The following is a 21,289-nucleotide window of genomic DNA, read 5'->3' as shown; positions in this document are numbered from 1 at the left end:
TAATTTTGGTGTGCTGCAAAAATTGGCTTTGTTGGGCGGATTAGAAAAATTTGCAAAAAAATAAAGCACCACCATTTCCATAAAATTCTATGTTATTTTGAATTCAACTACTTCTGTTTTGTTCAGTAAATTGCGAATTTTTGTGGTTTGCATGCGATTAGATGAATGTACAGGTGATTCCTGAAAACTCAAAGTTCTGGGAACCACTGAAAAAGTGAGAGACAATGTGAGATCATGAGCTCAAAAATCATTCAGAATATTTCATGCTGGTTATGAATATGCATGTATCAATAGATGTTCTTAACAGTTGCTACTAAAAATAACATTGTTTTGGCTAAAAATGCTTCATTTATGATTTAAATCAAAATTGTCATGGTAGTACAAAAAAGAAAGTAGAAAATTTTCAAATATTCCTGATGCCAAAATTACCTGATATATGGTATTAATATCAACAGTGAATTAAAATGTGTAAACAACCTTTTTTCTCTCCCTTGGACAGAGCTGCTGCAGCCTCTCTGACTTGTGGTGTGATACAAAGAAATATAGCCAAAGTTACCAGGTCTCCAATAGCCATCACATAACGCTCCTGGAATATCACGAATTATCATATATATGATAATACCATCTATGATATACCATCAATATCATGAATTTTTTATCAATACAAAGTAATTTACTATCAGATATGGTGGCATTTCAAATTTTGGCTATATTAGCAATTCATTCACTCAACTTTACAAGAGTTCTATTAATTTACAGTTGCACAATTATTACCCTGAGGTTGTGATCTAGATCCATGAATTTTGACTCCACCCTCTCCTGCATCAGACCGAGACAGAAGGAAGTAATGTTAATGTCATGCTTCAGTGACCTCACTATCTCTCTGAACAGTCCCCGCACTGCTCTCAGGTAGTCATCCTTGTTGGCTAGCAAGTCTTGGAAAACCTCAGCTAGAATCTGCAATCCAAACTTATTAAGGATTCAAGAAATACATGTATATCAAGAATTCTTTATTCTGTTACACATGCATTACACTGCTAAATATATCTAAATCTGAAAACATAGGTAATCAAAGATTACTAAGCTCACCTCGACGAATGTTATCTATAAGTAAGGTAAATCTCACATCATATTTTTTTCCTAGTTAGTGTACATTCCAAGATTAATATCCATCAATATTAGATTCAGAATCCAAAGTAAGTCTGGAACTGTCCATCTCTAGATACATCATCATTCATGCTAATTTGGTTAAAATATGGCTAAAATTCACTCATGTGGAAAATCTAGGTCAGATCCAGAATCCAAAGCAGGTTAGTTAGTGTACATCCCTAGATGCATCATCTATGCAAGTTTGGTCCAGGTAGGGCTTATATTTACTTGGGAATGGACCTGCTCCAAAAAAACTTTAACCTGATCAATCATCTGGAAAATCTAGGTCAGATCCAGCATCTGAAGCAAATATGGTAGTGTCTATCCCTAGATGTATCATCCATGCAAATTTGGTCCAGGTAGGGCTTTTAGTTACTTGGGAATGGACCTGTTCCAAAAACTTTAACCTGGTCACTCATCTGGAAAATCTAGGTCAGATCCAGCATCCCAAGCAAGTGTGGTAGTGTCCATCCCTAGATGCATTATCCACGAAAGTTTGGTCAAGGTAAGGCTTAAATAATCACTTGGGAATAGACCTGCTCCCAAACCTTTAATCTAGTCACTCATCTGGAAAATGTAGGTCAGATCCAGCATCTGAAGCAAGTATGGTAGAGTCCTTCCTTTGATGCATCATCCATGCAGGTTTGGTCCAGGTAGGGCTTATAATTGGGTACCTGTTCCAAAAACTTTAACCTAGTCACTCATCTGGAAAATCTAGGTCAGAACCAGCATCTGAAGCAAGTGTGGTAGTGTCCATCCCCAGATGCATCATCCATGCAAGTTTGGTCAAGGTAGGGCTAATAGTTTCTTGGGAATGGACCTGCTCCAAAAACTTTAACCTAGTGACCCATCTGGAAAATCTAGGTCAGATCCAGCATCCAAAGCAAGTGTGGTAGTGTCCATCCCTATATGCATCCTCCATGCAAGTTTGATTCAGGTAGGGCTTATAATTACTTGGGAATTGACCTGCTCCAAAAACTTTAACCTGGTCACTCATCTGGAAAATCTAGGTCAGATCCAGCATCCGAAGCAAGGGTGGTAGTGTTCATCCCTAGATGCATCATCCATGCAAGATTGGTCAAGGTAGGGCTAATAGTTACTTGGGAATGGACCTGCTCCAAAAACTTTAACCTAGTGGCCCATCTGGAAAATCTAGGTCATATCCAGCATCCAAAGCAAGTGTGGTAGTGTCCATTCCTAAATGCATCCTCCATGCAAGTTTGATCCAGGTAGGGCTTATAGTTACTTGGGAATGGACCTGCTCCAAAAACTTTAACCTGGTCACTCATCTGGAAAATCTAGGTCAGATCCAGCATCCGAAGCAAGTGTGGTAGTGTCCATCCCTAGATGCATCAACCATGCAAGTTTGGTCCAGGTAGGGCTTATAATTCCTTGGGAATGGACCTGCTCCAAAAACTTTAACCTGGTCACTCATCTGGAAAATCTAGGTCAGATCCAGCATCCGAAGCAAGTGTGGTAGTGTCCATCCCTAGATGCATCATCCATGCAAGTTTGGTCCAGGTAGGGCTTATAGTTACTTGGGAATTGACCTGCTCCAAAAACTTTAACCTGGTCACTCATCTGGAAAATCTAGGTCAGATCCAGCATCCGAAGCAAGTGTTGTAGTGTCCATCCCTAGATGCATCAACAATGCAAGTTTGGTCCAGGTAGGGCTTATAATTCCTTGGGAATGGACCTGCTCCAAAAACTTTAACCTGGTCACTCATCTGGAAAATCTAGGTCAGATCCAGCATCCGAAGCAAGTGTGGTAGTGTCCATCCCTAGATGCATCATCCATGCAAGTTTGGTCCAGGTAAGGCTTATAGTTACTTGGGAATGGACCTGCTCCAAAAACTTTAACCTGGTCACTCATCTGGAAAATCTAGGTCAGATCCAGCATCCGAAGCAAGTGTGGTAGTGTCCATCCCTAGATGCATCATCCATGCAAGTTTGGTCCAGGTAGGGCTTATAGTTACTTGGGAATTGACCTGCTCCAAAAACTTTAACCTGGTCACTCATCTGGAAAATCTAGGTCAGATCCAGCATCCGAAGCAAGTGTTGTAGTGTCCATCCCTAGATGCATCATCCATGCAAGTTTGGTCCAGGTAGGGCTTATAATTCCTTGGGAATGGACCTGCTCCAAAAACTTTAACCTGGTCAATCATCTGGAAAATCTAGGTCATATCCAGCATCCGAAGCAAGTGTGGTAGTGTCCATCCCTAGATGCATCATCCATGCAAGTTTGGTCAAGGTAGGGCTTATAGTTACTTGGGAATGGGACTTGCTCCTAAAACTTTAACCGGGACGCCGACGCTAACGCCGACGCCAACGCCAACGCCGGGGGTATAGCATAAGCTCATCTCGACTTCGTCGAGGTGAGCTAAAAATCATAAAATAGTTTCATGTACATTTTACAATTAAAATTTGGGATCTTAACTTCACTGAACCTATGCATTACGTGTATACACAGAATAACAATTTAATTTCTTTTACTAAGTATGGAAGGGTTGAAATTTTTTATCATTCTTGGCATGTATCATATTTACCCTGGCAGACTGTTCTCCATTCTTCTGGAATAGTGCAGTGATGATTGCCATGTTATTAGGGTTCCTTGTGTTAGACAGTTCATTGTATATAGTGTGTGTCATTATCATACGAATGTTCTCTGGGTGTTGCTCCAATAACTCTCTGGAAAATTTTCATTCAAGATACAGTAAAAATACACTGCTATTTATGAAGGCTGAAAGCAAAAAAAGTTATGACACACTTCTGAGCACACATGTTTGACTATATATATCAAAAGCTTTTTGAAAAATCCTATGGTTTTAAGATACAGTTTCTAAAATATAAGATAAAGCCTTCATTAAAATACATGTAATGAAAATTTTCCCACTATGAGACCGTGAGTTTCTGACTTCAATGAGTAAAATATACCTAAGACAATTAAGGAAATGGTTGAGCAGTGGTTTTGTCTTCATTCTGATCTTAATTAGAATGGCCATGGTTTCTAAATCTTTCTGGTCATGTTGTCTACAGTTCATGCAGATGGACATCAGTAACTCTTGAGCTGGTCTGGCCAACTGTAAAAAAAAATGTAAAAATCGTTAGCTTTAATTTACAATTCTATTCTAAGTATACGCCAGATTTCATATATACAGTCAAACCTTGTTATCTTGAAGTGAATGGGACCAAGGAAAAAACTTCGAGATATCCGAGGATTCGAGATATCCAGGGTAAAATACTTAAAGAATAAGGGGTTGGGACTTCCAAATCACTTCGACATATCCATGGTATTCGAGATATCAGTGTTCGAGATACTGAAGTCCAACTGTATATCAACATGTTCACAACAATCAATAGAGTCAGATGTACAAAACCTTATACAGGTTCATCAGAAAGTCTCTTAATGTAGTCTCATATGCATGTTCCCATAAATGGGGGTCCTCTGTTTTAAATTAACGCAATTACATGTACAATGTTTACGTATGTCTTAAATTTCATTACTTTTATTGGATATTTTAATTACTTCCTCTATGAATTTCACACTTACTTTGGGATTCTGCAGCCACATTTCTAGTCGCTGAGCTGCTAAAAGTCTCACTTCTCCATAACCACATGTGGCTGTCATGAAACGGATCAGATTTCTTGATGTGGCATCCATGGGTTGTCTTTTATTTAACTGTTCTCTTATAACCTCCATAATGGTCATCTCTATACTTTCTTGTTGATATGGATATCTTTATACAAAAATGACTGTACATTAAAAAGTATCCAAAACTAACTGACAGATCCCTCTTTTGCACAAATATTTGTCTATTTTTGGAAATGTCCTTAAATTTTACAGTAGATATCTACCAGGTAAATTCTTTTTATAACAAAGAAGCAATTAATTCAAATCCAGCTGGCATTGACTTCTTAATAACTGAAGCCATTTTTGACAAACCTTGGGAGAACTGGAACTGCTTCCATCTCAACTAAGGCTGATATCTTCACTTCAGAATCTTTATCATCGTCATCTTGCAAAAAACCAACAACTGGACTGGCTATACAAAAAAATAATGATGCATTAAGAAAAAATATTTTTGCTAGGACATGATCATGACACACCCTTAGACCATAAGTTACTTGAGCTTCCAATGATTCTCCAATAAAACATTCTGGCCTGAACAAGAATTTTAAATTTCATGTTACCTTTACCTATCCTTAATGACATCAAGTCATTATAATTCACAAATGTTTCTTTTGCAAACTGAATGATTTTCTAACATTTCTACAGTAAAAAGTTATAAAACAGGTAAGAATTATCCTGAGCCAGGGTTATAAAAAACTCTTTAATCATGAGTAACTGTGTCAAACATGAAGTTTCCATGATGTTTACTTCAAATGATACAGACATAATTAAAGGTCAGAAAGGCAGAGACACGACTTAAAAATGTACAGTTTAGAGAGATCGTAGATTGTGATAACATGACAGAACATATATAAAGTATTTCACTAAGTTCTTCTGTACCTGTCCCAGACTGTTCTTTTGCTGATGACTGCTCTACAGCCATGGCTGACTTTGCTGGTAGGTTGGTGTTGAAGGCAGTGATAATATTGTCTACAAAGGCCTTACAGTCTGCCCTATCTACCCATACTCTTTCTCCAAGAGAATCCTCAACAAATACCTGTCAAAGATTTGGTCTACTCATTACTCATCAGAATATAAAAATTGTGTACATGTATATACAGAGTTAGAAAGAGTTAGATTCATGACATATCATTTCAGAACAAACCCAAAAACCATTTCCTAATATACAAAATTTACTCAGTGTAAGTAGACTCTGGAAATAAGTCTTACATGAATGTTACATTCAAAAGAAGAAAACAAAGTATATGTATGCATAAAAGTTATCCTCAACGGTTCAAGTCTCAAAAAGAATCAATGCTAGCCTCACCTTAACAAAGTCATCTGGCCAGTTATCTTCCTTGGAAAATGCAGCCATCAGCACACTGCATGCACACACTGATACTAAGCAGTTCCCTTTAGATTTAAAATTCAATGACATATCCCTCTTCAAGAGACTGCAAAATGCCTGCAGATTAAAATGGTTGAATGTGATTTCAGTTAAAATTATAGGGTTTAAAAGTACGACATAATTATTTATTGTGTATTCTTTACTCTGCACATTTGGGAGTTTTTAAATAATATTTTCTTCTTTAGAAGTTTTATTACATAAAAAATAAGATCTACCCCCCGAAAAAAAAAACCTAAATTAAAATTCAAACTGAAAGGAAGTGACTGTCACTTGACATTAATGCCTACTGCAATAACTAACACAGTTACATTGGGCGCCAGCTAAATACATAAAAATGTAAAGGTGTGGAGATGGTGTAATATGTTTTTTAAAGAAATTTTGACCTATGTTCTCATATATTACAATGAAATATGGTAAAACAAAAAAAAATGTTAAACTAACATGAGGCCCATGGGCCACAATGCTAACCTGGGTCACCTAAGCCATGCTGTTCTTCAGAGGATTTTTCAAAGCTTTTTTCCCCTTTGTAATCCAATGAAAAGTTTTGAAAACAAATTTTGCTCAGAAAAGCTCACCTGAGACTTTGGCTGAGTTTAAATAATAAAGTGCCCCGCCACAGCATGATACGCCCGTCTATTATTGTTCAATTATCATAAACAGTTTAGAGTGCAAGAAAATCATGTCAACATTGATTCAAAGATTTCCATGATTTTTCCATTCCTTATAATATTTGATGTTTATACATCTCCTGTAGTGTAGGGATTAATTATAACAAATATTACATCCTAGATTTCTCAATTGGTTGTGTAAGAGCTTGACAAATGCCCACCTGCAGCCCCCTCCCTCATCTTTCATATTTGTTTGATATTTTCAAAAAATTAAATAAAAATATCATATTAAACAATATCAAATTAATCTTAACAATTTAATCTATACCAAATTAATTTTGAAAATAAAAGGCTGGCCATCAAGTGACATATGCTTAAACTGACTAGTAGATCTTCTGTCTAATTCCCAAAGGATACAGATGAACTGCTGGATCAGAGATGCTCTAAATATAAAATACATGGTTACTGTCTTGAAATATAAGCGATATTTGGGCAAGGGTAAGAAAACATAATAGAGGGCGGGGCTTGCCGAGCCCTCTATCACGTTTTCGACCCGAGCCCAAATATCACATATTTCAAGACAATTTCCATGTATTTTGTTTATCCTGCAACATATTTTTACATGACCTCCAAAACGAGCTATTTTCAATCGATTTGGGTACATCTCCTCTGCAGTTGAAACTAAGACGCCATGGCGTAAACATTGCAATATTCATGACGTCACAATGCTTTTAGAACGTCGGAATACATCCACGAGGCTTTATTAGGGCATTGACCGAATAAAGCTTTGGTTTATTAGGTTACCTTTATTAGGTCAATGCAAGGGGTAGTTGCAGGATAAAAGAAATGATTGAGACAGCTAGCCTTCCTACATTGAACTCATTAATTAATCTTTAACTGGATGCATGTCCACTCATTACTCCCAAGGGATGAATGGATCTGCATTATCTGCTTTGTGGTCTGTATTGCAATAAAAATGCATATTTACGTCATTCTGTTAAAAACAGATTTTTTCTTAAATTTGTTACAAAGAATTATAAAAAGAAACAAAAACTTGTAATCTTGATGCAACATTTTTAATAAGGTTACTGCATGACTCTTAGATTTGTAGGACTATCTACCATAAAACATCTTTTTAAAAAAATACTTGATTTTTTTGAGATTTAATGTCAGACTGGTTTTAAGATGCAGTTCATATGGACAAACGGACGTGCTGATTCCAATACCCCCCCCCCCCCCCCCCCCCCCCCCCCCGGGTATAATTAGTTTTAATTATATTATACAATATCAAATTAGTTTATAATGATTATGCAATATCAAATTAGTTATAATTACTTTTCACCAAATTCATTTTAAAAGTTAGGTTAGCCAACAAGATCTATCCAACACAGATGATTCCTATGCCCAACTCCCAAGAGATAACGATAACACATGCTTGATCAGAGATGCTCTACAAGTTAGCTCCTCACACTAAACTCATTAATTTCTCTCTAATTTGACATGCAATTTTCTGTTATCAAAATTTTCCTTGACCAGTGCTTGATAATTACACCCATGGGAGAAGTGGAATTTCTCTTATAACATTACATTTGTTATAGATTGCTGTAAAGTACAGAGTATATAATGAAAAAAATTAATATTTTCTTGATTTAACATTTTTTTAATAAGGATACTGCAAAACTCTTATATTTTTTGGGATTGTGTTATTTAATAGTATAGAGATACAGTTTTTTAAAATTTCACTTAAATTAAAGGTCACAGTGACCTTGAAATAAGTCGCGACACACCTTTTACCTAAGATGCATAACTTGGCCAAGTTTGACGATTCTAAGTCTTATAGTTTTCTAGTTATGAGCCGGACAGGAATTTTCCATATTTGGCCATAGCATCTTAATTAAAGGTTAGAGTGACCTACTTTTAATGTGCGACACACCTTCTACCCAAGATGCATCAGCTGACAAAGTTTGATAACTCTAGGCCTAATAGTATTAAAGTTATGAGCCGGACACGAAAAGCTAACAGACAGACGGATGGACGGACGGACATGAACGCATAATACGTCCCGTCTTAAGACGGGCGTATAATAATATTGGAATCCTACCTGAATAACAACATCACTGTTAAAAACAGTGGACTTTGTTTTGGCCAAGTACAAAAGAGTAAGATAAACAGCTGGGTCAGGTTTGGATCTGTTGCCATGGAGATGTTTCACCGCTCCACAAAATAGTCCCTCCAGTCTCTCATCATCACAGGTGTCTTCTGCATCCAGAATTTCCTCCAGTAATTCTTGTGGGTCAACTGTAAAATGGAAACAATAGCACACATTAGTTTCAATTTTACAGACAATGGAATCCCTTAATTTTATTGCATCGGACCATACTTTGCAGGTAACTGCATGGTATAAAGGATTGAAATAAAATAAGACCTCATTAATTTTACCTTAAAATTTAAGAAAGATATAAGGTACATGAGGCACCAGAGGCACCAAAGAACACAATCACCAGGCTAAACAAGCAATATAGCTGTATGCATATATATATTTAGTCTTTTTTCATTTTCTCTGAATAATATATTTTTCAAAATGTGGATGCTCATTTTTCTTTAAATGAAAGTACATGTGTATTTAAATTTCATTATCATTGTTGATGATCATGCACTGTTTGCATGTAGGTATGTTGTTGTCTCCCTCCTAAAATCAAACTACTGGTACACAAGTACGTGAAACCTATTTATTGAATATGCTACAAATGTTACTTATTGAGATGCATACAAGGTACAGGACGAAGGAAAATGAGTCCAAAGTCAGTAAATTTTTACCATTTCTTTGTAAACACATGTCCAATTGACTTGTATCACACCATCATTGTAGAACTTATGATCTTTACTTGCCAACTACACCCTTTAGAATTAAGCAATTCAAAAAAGAAAAAAATCAATTGTCAGACTGAGCAGTGAGAACTAAATAATATATTTCTAGCCCTGAAGTTATCCTTCTATGTTAAATCATACAAACCATCAATGGCCAGTTCTTCATACTGTGATATTGAGGGTGGAGTTGGAGCTGGCGAGCTCTTCCTCTCTACATCACTCCGTCCCAGTGGTGTGAATGTCTGCCCAATCAGTTTAGGTTTTTTCACAATACCAGAACTTCCAATGCTTGATGCCTCTCTTTTCCCAGAGGGTACCCCTAACTTTTTGGGAGTTGAGCCTTTTGCAGAGTCTCCATCTGTACTTCCAGATTTATTGTGTTTACCGAGAGCAATAAAGTCTCCTGGTGGAGCAATGTGGGCTATAAAATGAAAGAAATCTACTTACATTGTTTCCTTGAATATATGGAATATTTTTATAGTTTCTAATCTTTGACGTCAGAATAGCCATATCAGCTTCCAGATCTTATACAGATCCTGCACAGTTAATTTGGATCTGCGGGGCTGATACAGATTTATATCACACTCCTTTAAAAAACAGTACTTATGATAATACACCCATTTTTTGTTTTTCTTTTGTTTATTGTTCACTTTCTCTTAATTTTAAATTGCTGGATTTTTATTTCATAAGCTAGTCAGTGATTATTTATTTGTATTTGCTTAAGTAGTTGTTTGCTGTATCTTATTACTAAGTATGTAATAAATATAATAAAACATACTCTTTTCCAAATATAAGTGTATAAAAGTTGCAGGGTTCCCCCAAACTGCCAGCAACCAGCGATTTCTCCTCCCCTACTTTTGGCAAATTTGCCACCTACTTACTATATATAGTGAACAATCATTTTGATGACTTTTTTCTGTTAAAATGATTTAAAGTTATATTTGCTAAAATGAAACTAAGATCTTCATATAAATCTACTTCGAATGGAATAGATTACGTATAGTGTATTTTTTCCAGATCCTGTCTTATTTCTTCATTTTTTATCTTGAAAAAATATTTCAACTGAAAAACCATACATGCACAGTTCTGGTTATTAACCTCTAAAAAAGGAAAAAGGGATTCTGTAAGGACATAGTTTGAGACTGAAAATGTGTGTCCAGAAACCAGGAAATAGCCTCTCCTGGCTTCAAATTTTCAAACATTTTCCAGAGGAGGGCATGCCCCCGACCCCCTTTGGAGTTCGCACAGAAGAGCTGCCTACTTTGTCCAGTTTCACCACCTACTTGAGATTTTATGGAGAACCCTGAAGTAGACTTATATGGATTGACCTATATAGAATGTTCTATCGCTAAAATTATATTGTCCAATGGACCCGGTTTACTGGTAAGGGCCTGTCCCGAGACACAGATTATTGCTAGCACTCTTGAGCGCTAGCAACTACATTAGTCTATATTTCTGGAATACGCATGCTCGACTTCACGGTCGGCATTCTTGGAAAACTACTGAAGATACACTGTACGATAATAATTTCGTTTTATCATTAAAAAATAGACATGATCCGAAATCTGAATTTCTAAATTTATTGTCTAACCTAAGATTAAAAGCACAAGAAAAATTTGGGTCATATAATGCCAAGATTGTAGAGATCAACTGGTAAAACCTAGCTTTCCTTACAGCTAACCATGTACATGATAATTCCGGCAAGCTCAGAAAAAAAAATCCAGGAAATCTTTCAGAGTATGTCAGACAGACACGTGAAGCGATTGATTCAATGCATTAGCACTGATATATTATAATTCTTTAATTTTTCATTTTTCCTAGTTTAATTTGCATTTTAGAATCCAGATTTAATGTTTGAACTTAAAAATGATGCAGAATTTTAAAAATAAAGGTCCAGACCAAAATCTGCTCAAAAGCTCAGGACCGAACTTCCTTAAGACACATCCCCCCAACACCACCTCCAGTGTACCACTGTGTCTTCCCTTTAATAATTAGGGACGACCATTTGATTATGAAGGGGTGGGGGGCAGATTTTGGAAATAAATAATCTGTCCTCAAAAATAGTTGAAAATAAATAACTGTCTTTCCACGACCGGCAAGAAAATAAATAATCTGTCCTTGACTATTGCTACTTATCCCCCCCCTCCCCGTTTGAACTTTTTTTTTTGTTTTTTGTTTGTTTGTTTGTTTGTTTTTCAGTGAAGAAGAAAATAAATAATCTGACCTTGATCATCTTGAAAATAAATAATCTGTCCTTGACTGGCATGAAAATAAATAATCTGACTCGAAATATTTTGCCAGACCCCCGACCTGACCCCCCTCCTCAGAATCAAATGGTCGTCCCCTCAGTCGATTCAGCAAATTAATCCAATAATTTAGATATCTAATTCTGTGGTATATGATAGCTACAGCGCTAGCTCACCTATCTTTTTAGAAGATAAGCTTGTTAAAACTAAGATTGACCAGTACTGAGCTCGAATTTCCTCGTTTTTGGAAAACTGTGGTAACTTGTATTATTTATTTTTCGGCTACTGAAACCAACTGAATTCAAATTGAATTTAAAAAATACTTGCCTTTTAATGGACGTTTTGATGACATAGTTACATTGTTTCTGTGTATGGTTTAATGGCTGTGCATGCAATCATTCAATCAGAATCAATGCTCTGAAAAAGTGAGATGAAAATACATTTTTCGGGTTCGGCATTCTAGTAAGATTATATAGACGAAAACCTAAAGGGAATTTAATTTTTCCGGATTCAAATCGAAGTCAGATAGAGAACAATGAAAATGATTTTTTAAAGACTTTGGTCAGGGTCAATCCATTTATAGCATTTCAACTCCAATATGTTTTTTTTTTTTTTTTTTTTTTTGTTTTTTTTTTTTGTTTTAAACAAATGTTGATAAACATTCCAGTTTGTTAAGGCCACAATTAATTAATTCTCCGTTTTACGTCCCTGGGCTGTTAGGATTTTCATAAACAATTTTTTACATGATAATTTTACACACGACAATTTTTCCCACGAAAAATTAAAGTCCAGGCTTTTTGACATCATTCACAGCTGCTTTTTCAATAAAAATTGAACTCGTAAATTTACTTACAATGTACCTTGTCATTGGTCATCTGCAAAATTGTTGTGTTAAAAAACATTCTGATTATACACACAAGTACTTTGAAGTTGATATTAAAAATACCTGAGTTTCTGAATGACAATATCTATGTGGTTTTTGGAGACCAGATCTTCCAACAATCTGTTGGAATTCCCATGGGCACAAATTGCGCCCCGTTGTTAGCAGACCTATTTTTTTATTCATATGAAGCAGAATTTATTCAAAATCTTATACACGAGAAAAAGAAATCACTTGCTGTGGCCTTCAACTCGACATTTAGATATATCGAGGACGTATTATCAATTAACAATAAAAGTTATTTCCATTCATATGTTGACAGGATATATCCCATTGAGCTTGAAATAAAAGATACCAAAGAGTCTGACACATCTGTTTCATATTTGGATATTTTACTAGAAAAAGACGTTAATAGTAACCTTACAACAAAGTTTTATGATAAACGTGATGACTTTAACTCTTCAATCGTCAACTTCCCTTATTTATGCAGCAATATACCCTTATCACCTGCATATGGGGTGTATATCTCTCAGTTGATTCGATACGCAAGAATATGCTCTACGTATGAACAATTTCCAAAACGAGGTTAATTATTGACAAATAAGTTGATGGAACAAGAATATCAACAGTCTCGTTTAAAGTCATCATTTCGTAAGTTCTATGGTCGATACAATGACCTTGTAAGCAAATACAATCTATCATTAAGTCATATGCTGACTGACGTTATTTATATTAATTGTTAGGCCATTATTTACACACTGAATATTGTCGACGGATTTTTTCGTTATTTACCGATCATGACAAGGAGCACACGGCAGGTGTGACCGATCGGCTGGGGATGCTCACTCCTCCATGGTACCTGATCCAACCTCTGTTTCTGGAGGTCCGTGTTTGCTCTGCTCCCGATCTGTATTGTTTTAATGGACTTTCAGCTTGAATACTGTTCGTTATCTCCATATTTCATGATAAAAATCCAGTTAAAAAAAACAAAAACAAAAAAACATCGTATTTATAACTCCTATTATAAGGTGATTGAACTTCACATCATTATTTTGGACCAAGTAAAGAAAGAGGGCGTACAAGGTAAGGACAATCCCCCGCTCTGAAACAATAATTTTCTCGGAAAAGTATATGTAAATTCTATCTTATGATTCCAAAAAAGGCATCTGAACCCATTCTATATGAAAATTTAATATTTCTGGGAAAAAAAAAGTTTCAACAAACTCGTTTATTTAGATCACATTGAAACACAACATTGACAACAAGATTCTGTGGACTAATGGTTAACACGTTCAGTTTTACGCCTGATAATGAGCTTTGGAGAGAGTGCGAATCGTGTTTTTTTTTTCCTTTTGACGTTAAAACATGTGAAAAATAAATTATTTATCAATTAACTATCCAATAAAATAAAGGAAGCAAATTTGAAAAAGATGACATTGACAATACAACTTTTGAAAAATGTAACTTTTCATGAACCTTAAGAACTGAGAAAGTCTTTCTTCAGAGAGGTGGATTGTCCTCGCCTTGTACGACCCCATTCTTTGTAACTTTGTATATATAATAATTACAAACAACTTCCTTTCTCATTAATTAGTCAATATTTCGCTTATTATTGAATGTGTTAATTTTGTGCACAGCTGCTTTGGGACGGGACCCCCCCCCCCTCCCCGAATTCCGTATCCCAAGGGTTCTCCGACTTTTTTAATATAAAATATTCTTCTATGACACATTCACAAAGTATTACAATTGAAAAATCAAAAATGTAACCTAAAACTAATCTTTTATAAAAATTCATACTCTCTGATACTAAAAGTTCTCTGTTAGTAGATAGTAGAAATATAGATATCATTTTACCACGCTCTTATTGAATGTTTCAGCGGCAAAAACAACTTTAATTACAAATAATAAATGAAAACGCTTGCTCTTTATAGACAAATAAATAACGGAAGGCTTGATAGAGTTCCCATTTTCTCTATATTCATTTAATATATCAAAATATTCAGATTTTTTTTATGCATAATGTTTGACAGTTCTCTTTTATGACTTCTTCTTCGTAGATGAAAAAAAAAAATAGTTTTCACGTCAATGTACCCGCATATCGTTACACTACTCGAAGGCACCTCGCTTAGCAAGTCACAAGCCATTGTTTTTAATTCAGGCGGAGCAACTTTTGGATTACCATTTATAGACTCATAAATTTATTAACTCATTTGATTCGCGCACTATTCAATTGATGATAGAAATCAGGTGCGGATCCAGGATTTTTTCAGGAGGGGTTCACCCCCACCCCCCACCCCCACCCCCCCCCCCACCCCCAGTAAAAGTAAACATAGAAATTTGTTAGCATAAATAAATAAATAATAAACAAAAAAAACAAACAAACAAAGAAACAAAACAAACAAACAGAGGGGGCGGGGGGTTTCCTTTACCTTCACTTTTTAAAGATTCATATTCATGAATGACTCTTCCTATTACCAACTTACCAACTTAACGTTTTCAGGGGGGGGGGGGTATTTTTAGTTACTTCGCTGTGTACATTTAATAACTCCACAACTCCACAAAAACTGGGAATTGGAGTCCACTGCCACATCGTTAAGAGAAAACAATATTGATGTATAACACTATTTTCATGCATGTATTTTTACGTTCACTCTCTCTCTCTCTCTCTCTGTATGATTTTTTTCTCAATAACATCCATTTATTACTCTCATGAGCCAGTTGGCAAATAAAGAAACTTGAAAATGTGAAACCTGGAACCCCGACACCCCCACCCCTCCCAGATGTGCACATGGCAATCTTGCTCCCAAAAAATAGTTCAGACCTCGATATAATTGATTTATTGATAAATTTCAATTCGATATATTTTGAATTATTTTACAACGAAATTGTCAGAGCAATTAATTGATGTTCTAATGCTTTTAATTCAAGCATCATTAATAATAGCATTAAATCAACTGAAGAGAGCAAGAAATCAGTTATTACACATCAGTTGAGTTGATGAGCAGAATTATTTAATTGAAGGGAACGATTAAAATTCAATAATTGTGCTCATGAATTGTTGCTCTCTTCAATCAAACTGAAATATTGCTCGCATCAATTCAATTGATATCATCAAGTTATTTGAAGGAGGCATTTTTTAATCAATTCAGCAAACTAATTAATGATACCATCAATTGAGCTGAAGATATTGGAAGAGATCTTTAGTTGAATTGCTGCACACATTTAATGAATTAGTGATATTTTAAAATATTAAAAGAGAGTTTTAGATTATAGTAACCATAGTAGTTTGCACCTGCTGCTATACCCCTGAATTCTGGAATAGTATTTCAAAATGAAAAGTTCACCTTGACCACGCCTGTTAATCGTTCCGCATATACCAATAATACATATACTTTACAGGTGATTCATAAACGAGAACCAACATTAGTGTTTGTAAAATTTATTTTAATAAAATCAAAATAAATCATCTCATTTAAGAAAAAAATATAAACAAAAACAACTTGAAAATGATTTTTTAGTAGTCATCATAAATAAAATTGATAGAATTAAGAGGTAAAGAGGAAGACGATGTAAAAAAAAAAAAAAAAAAACAAGAAAAAAAAGAAACACTGGAACATAAGGGCGGAGTCATCATTCTAAAGCCTATGGCACATGGCAATGTCACATCTTGCTTTGGTCCTAGACCTGTAACATAAGCAATCAATCATAAAATTTCAAGAGAGAAAAAGTATAATCACAATGAGTGCTTATGTCTATTTATAATTGTTATTTTTCATGACACAGAGAGAGAATTAACTGCACACAATTACATATACTCATTAAAATTAAAACATACGTGATTAATGAGTGGATTCTGTGCAGGACAAGATGCTTCGTCTGTTTTATCGTCACAATCTACGTCACCATCACACACAAAGAGTTGAGGAATACACGAATCGTCACATTGAAATTCATTTTCAGGGCAAGTTGGAGGAGCTGAAAAAATGAAATGCGTAATAAATATCAACAGCAGGCGAGCTAAACGGTCATCGGGCTCTATCGGCAATACATGTATTTCAGTACTCATTGCGACAGTCCACCTACTTCATTTGTAGTGATCAGAACTTAGTTCAATCAATAAAGTCTTATATTCGATCAATCTACCAAACTCATTTTAGTTTGTTTAGTAATATTAACGGCAGTGCACTTAAAAGTGTGTTCGACTAGCAATACTTATGACAGCCAACTCAAAGTGTATTCGACCAGCAATACTAGTACTTACGATAGCCCACCTTAATATAACCGATCAGCAATACTTTCGATAGGCTAGCCCAAAAAGTACGTGTGTTTGTTTAAAGCAATACTTACGACAGCCTTGTTCATCAACATCTCCGTCGCAATCGGAATCTCCGTCACACTTCCATGTGTTGGGGAGGCACGTGATATCACCGTCACTCATGCACATGAACTCATCCACATCACAAGTATTTTCTTCTGGAAAATGAAAAAAAAAAACTGCTCTAGTAGAAAATTAAAACTATATAGTGTAGCATGGTCATTGTGTTTTAGAGATTCTTAATAATAAATGAAATTCAGAGAAAATATTATAACAGTATAATTTCGTAGCTATTTAATATCGCTAATACTCATTTTTTTTGTTTACAAACAAATGTACATAAATTAGATTAGCACTGCTAGGGAGAAACCTGGTCAAAACATTCAAAGTGTGAAAAAAAATTCTACCCAGCGAAAACAAACAAATTCAACATTGAAATGAAAAAAAGGAGATATATGTCTTGGATTAATGTTAGTTTAAAAACATCTTTTAAAATAAAATTAAAATGATCTCATACCTTGAATGTTCCTCGCATTGGTCACCGCAATCGCAAGTACAGCCATTAGGAAGAATGTGGCTCTAGACATGACGCTCCAACCCTCACTGGTCCCTGGTTATGGTGCTCTGATGGCTTTCTGGATTTCCTGTGATGAAGAATCGGCTATGTGCCGCTCGTTTATAGTGCGAGGTAGCATCGCATGACCCGGAAGGGGGAGGGGCAAGATTGGATCTGGTGATTTGTTAAAGTACCTGTTAATTAGGTAGTCATTTATGGAGACCAGAAACTGTCAAACCCAAAAGAAAATCAAATATTTCTTACATATGATAGAGTTTATTGATAATTTTTCTTAAGTATATTTATCATCATTTATGAATTAAAAGAAAAAAAACGAGGGCAAGATTTGATGATTTGAATCCCAGACACATTTTAAATTAACCAAACAATCGTGTTGAATAAAGACCCTATTAGTGTGGAATTTATATCCAGAAGCTATGCATGATCGTAAGCATGTGTTGGGAAGGGGTGGGGGTTGGGGTGGAGCTCAGTATAGTAGTAATTAAATTTTAAATTTATGCTACTTATTTACTTATTTCATATCTAAAGTGCCAGTACTGTGACAAAACACCGTTCTCTAATGAACGAAGTTGTTATTCATTCAGAATGCTAAAGTGAGGGTTGGAAATAAAATAGTGATATGGTGTCCCTGTACTTTGGCGCTTTATTACTTTGAAACCAACTTTCTTAAATGAATGGTTCGTTTCCATCAATCAATGTTAAGCTGTATAGGAAATTCAACATTTTGCAATGGTTGAAAATTGGGAGTAATTCAAGTAACTTTTGGTATTTTTTTTTCAGTCAGTACATTTTCCAAAAATAGTCTATGCATGTCCTTTCGTGCAGAATTCAAGGCCAGAGCAACTGACTTAATTGGTAAATACTAAGTGAAGGTCGTTTGATGCACAGTAATAAAAAAATAAAATTTAAAAGTAAAATAAGAAAAAAGTTAAACAAGGACAAAATACCGGGTAAATAAAAATAAATGAAATTAAGTTTAAGTTTGAGAGTGAGATTATAAATTAACCTAATTTCCTGTCTTTATAGTGACACGGATCATTCGCATTGTGGTGACCATGGTATATATCAAAATATACATGTAAGGGCCAGCTGCAGCTATGCCTTTCTCTTTAGAGAAGTGGACATGCATACATGTATGTTTTTAAGACATTTAGTACTGAGGTGTAAAGACAGTATGAGCATAATAGATCTCGCAAAAATCAGTGAAAGGATCGAGTTTATTTGTGTATTCTCAATTACTCTTGATTTTGTTGAAATTTTGTTTGTATATGTTATTCAATCCAGCCAAAACATCAATCACATTGATATTAAAAACTATAAAGGACTTTGACCTAGACATTACGTATTTAGAGTAGCTTTAAAGATAATTTTTACACAATGTTGAATGGAAATAACCACTTCATTCCAGTCTGATGCAGTTTGTTACTGTAGGGGAGGTCAAGCATCTACTGATGTGATGCTGTATGGCGGACCCTTAGTGTTAACAATCCAAGAACATCCAAGATAGGAAACCAGCATATGTCATCTCCGATATGATATGACGTCACATCTTTGTATAATTTCTGAAAACTAACAGAACTACAGTATTTTTTAATTTAAAACCCTTTGTTGCAAATCACAATACTAGTAGTATCAAGGAGACAACCCGTCCCTGAACTTCTTAATTCATGTCTATATTCGGACCCATGGTGGGGGCGGGGGCGCATCCCTAAATTTTGCCTCTTTTTGTTATTTGCCACGAAATACATAAATGTATGTTTAATTATATTCCGTCATGTGTCTAAACTCTCTTTATCAACAAGCACTTTCTGATGTAAGAAAATGAGATCTTATAACATCTACAAGAGAGAGAGAGAGGGTCCAACAAATACATTATTTTCTCCAATATTTCATAAGAAGACTTTATTGACTCTAAATGCCTGTGTTCTCATCTTCCCTGGATAAATTCAAACAATTTATGCATTTTCACTATATAATCAAAAGAGCCCCATCCTAACACCAGGACACCTGACCATGGGGACATGAAATTAACACTTTTGGAAGAGGTACCCTTGCTCATCATAACCATGCAATTAGTTTATCTGCTAAATGCCCAGGAGCAGAGAGGTGATACTAGTATTAAAAAAAATATGCATTTCACTATATACATGTAATCAATAAAGCTCAGTCCTAACACTAAACCCCCCGACCCAGGTGCCATGAGATTCTCAATTCTGGATGAGGCACCCTTGTTCATCATAAATGTACACTGCGTTTGTTTGCTAAATATCCAGAAGCAGGGAAGAAGATTTTCAAAGAATTAATGCATTTTAGAATCTATAGAACCAAATACAGCCCCTCCCCAACCTCCAGAACTCCTAACCCTGGGTCCACAAATTTCACAATTTTGACAAAGGCACCCTTGCTCATCATAACTTTGCTTGCAGTTTATCTGCTAAATAGATAAGGGGAGAGAAGAAGATTTTTAAAGAATTTATGCATTTTCACTTTATAATAAATAGAGACCAACCCTAACACTAAAACGGGCCATGAGATTCACAATTTTGGAAGAGGCATCCTTGCTATCATAACTATGCATTACATTTGTTCGCTGAAGAGAAGAAGATCTCCAAAGAATTCATGCAATTTCACTGAATCATCAAATACAGCCCCCACCCCCACCCCCCACTAGAACCCCTGACCCTGGGCCACAAATTTCACAATTTTGGAAGAAGCACCCTTGCTCATCATTACCGAGCATGTAGCTCATCTGCGAAATATACAGCTGGAGAGGGAATTTTTGAAAAGAATTAATGCATTTTCACTATATGATTTAAGAGCCCCACCATAACTCTAGAAAACCTGACCTGGCGTCATGAATTTCATTTTTGTAGAGGGTCCAATGCTTATTACAATGATGACAACAGTTCAACTGCTTAATGTCCAAGAATAAAGAAGAAGATTTTTGAAGATAGCACCAATATTGATGGTTTTAGCCCCACCCATCAGGTCCCAGGGGAGCTGGGATCATGAAATTCACAATTTTTGTTCTCCCTTATTCATGTATGCTGTATGCCAAAATTGGTTGGAATTGGTTCAGCGGTTCAAGAGAAACTGAGAATGTTTAAATGTTAACACACGAAGCAGCAGTTTCTAAGTATTATAAGATCTGCATATCACGAAACTAGAATTCAAGAATTGAACGGATGTACACTAGTCTCTCTAATGTATGCTTAAAGTACATTTTTCAAGATCCCCAAAACATGTATTTAGGTTACTCACTTTTATTGACGTTATATGTATAGGAACATACAATAGGATTATACATCCTATATCGGTAATGGATCAGACCACTTTTTTTTACGTCATTCAATTTTCTGTACAATTGACCCAGTAACTTAGAAGCACTTATTTTCCATTCTCCTTTCTCAACTTTTACTCACAAGAGTAAGTTTAACGAGGGCAACTTCTTAAAACATCTGCGCCACAAAATTTTATATCGAGATGATAAACTGTAACATCCTCTTATGTACAGTACAAACGATCATAAACAGCATAAGGGGTACGAGATCCACTGAGATTCCTCTACCCCAGGACGGGAGGCACAATTTTCTGTGGAAAAAGGGAGGATATTTATTCATTTTTGCTT

The 21,289-nt window shown here is 35.5% G+C and overlaps 2 protein-coding genes across 2 annotated transcripts in view; both read right to left on the bottom strand.

The window, feature by feature from the left end:
• Positions 1 to 12,292, bottom strand: part of LOC133177108 (integrator complex subunit 1-like) — a 37,935-nt gene extending 25,643 nt beyond the window's left edge. Inside the window, exons 1-11 of the mRNA XM_061312200.1 lie at positions 12,217 to 12,292; positions 9,789 to 10,064; positions 8,877 to 9,073; positions 6,087 to 6,224; positions 5,660 to 5,816; positions 5,093 to 5,192; positions 4,700 to 4,886; positions 4,084 to 4,229; positions 3,696 to 3,837; positions 775 to 957; positions 478 to 586 (exon numbers count right to left, since the gene is read on the bottom strand). Coding sequence (XP_061168184.1) covers positions 478 to 586; positions 775 to 957; positions 3,696 to 3,837; positions 4,084 to 4,229; positions 4,700 to 4,886; positions 5,093 to 5,192; positions 5,660 to 5,816; positions 6,087 to 6,224; positions 8,877 to 9,073; positions 9,789 to 10,064; positions 12,217 to 12,241 — 1,660 coding nt within the window. The 5' untranslated portion in view covers positions 12,242 to 12,292. The remainder of the gene's footprint in view (positions 1 to 477; positions 587 to 774; positions 958 to 3,695; positions 3,838 to 4,083; positions 4,230 to 4,699; positions 4,887 to 5,092; positions 5,193 to 5,659; positions 5,817 to 6,086; positions 6,225 to 8,876; positions 9,074 to 9,788; positions 10,065 to 12,216) is intronic.
• Positions 12,293 to 16,192: 3,900 nt separating this feature from the next.
• Positions 16,193 to 17,730, bottom strand: LOC133177016 (low-density lipoprotein receptor-like). The gene is made up of 4 exons (XM_061312096.1): positions 17,602 to 17,730; positions 17,117 to 17,242; positions 16,605 to 16,744; positions 16,193 to 16,453 (listed from the first exon to the last, which is right to left on the bottom strand). The coding sequence occupies exons 1-4, from the start codon at positions 17,669 to 17,671 to the stop codon at positions 16,448 to 16,450; spliced, it is 342 nt and encodes a 113-aa protein (XP_061168080.1). The 5' UTR covers positions 17,672 to 17,730; the 3' UTR covers positions 16,193 to 16,447.
• Between the last annotated feature and the right edge of the window lie 3,559 nt (positions 17,731 to 21,289).

This window comes from Saccostrea echinata, unplaced genomic scaffold (assembly GCF_033153115.1).
Source record: "Saccostrea echinata isolate AGI-Se365-2 ecotype Australia unplaced genomic scaffold, CSIRO_AGI_Sech_v1 ptg000086l, whole genome shotgun sequence".
Taxonomy (NCBI): domain Eukaryota; kingdom Metazoa; phylum Mollusca; class Bivalvia; order Ostreida; family Ostreidae; genus Saccostrea; species Saccostrea echinata.
This window is presented reverse-complemented; position numbering and strand designations above follow the sequence as displayed.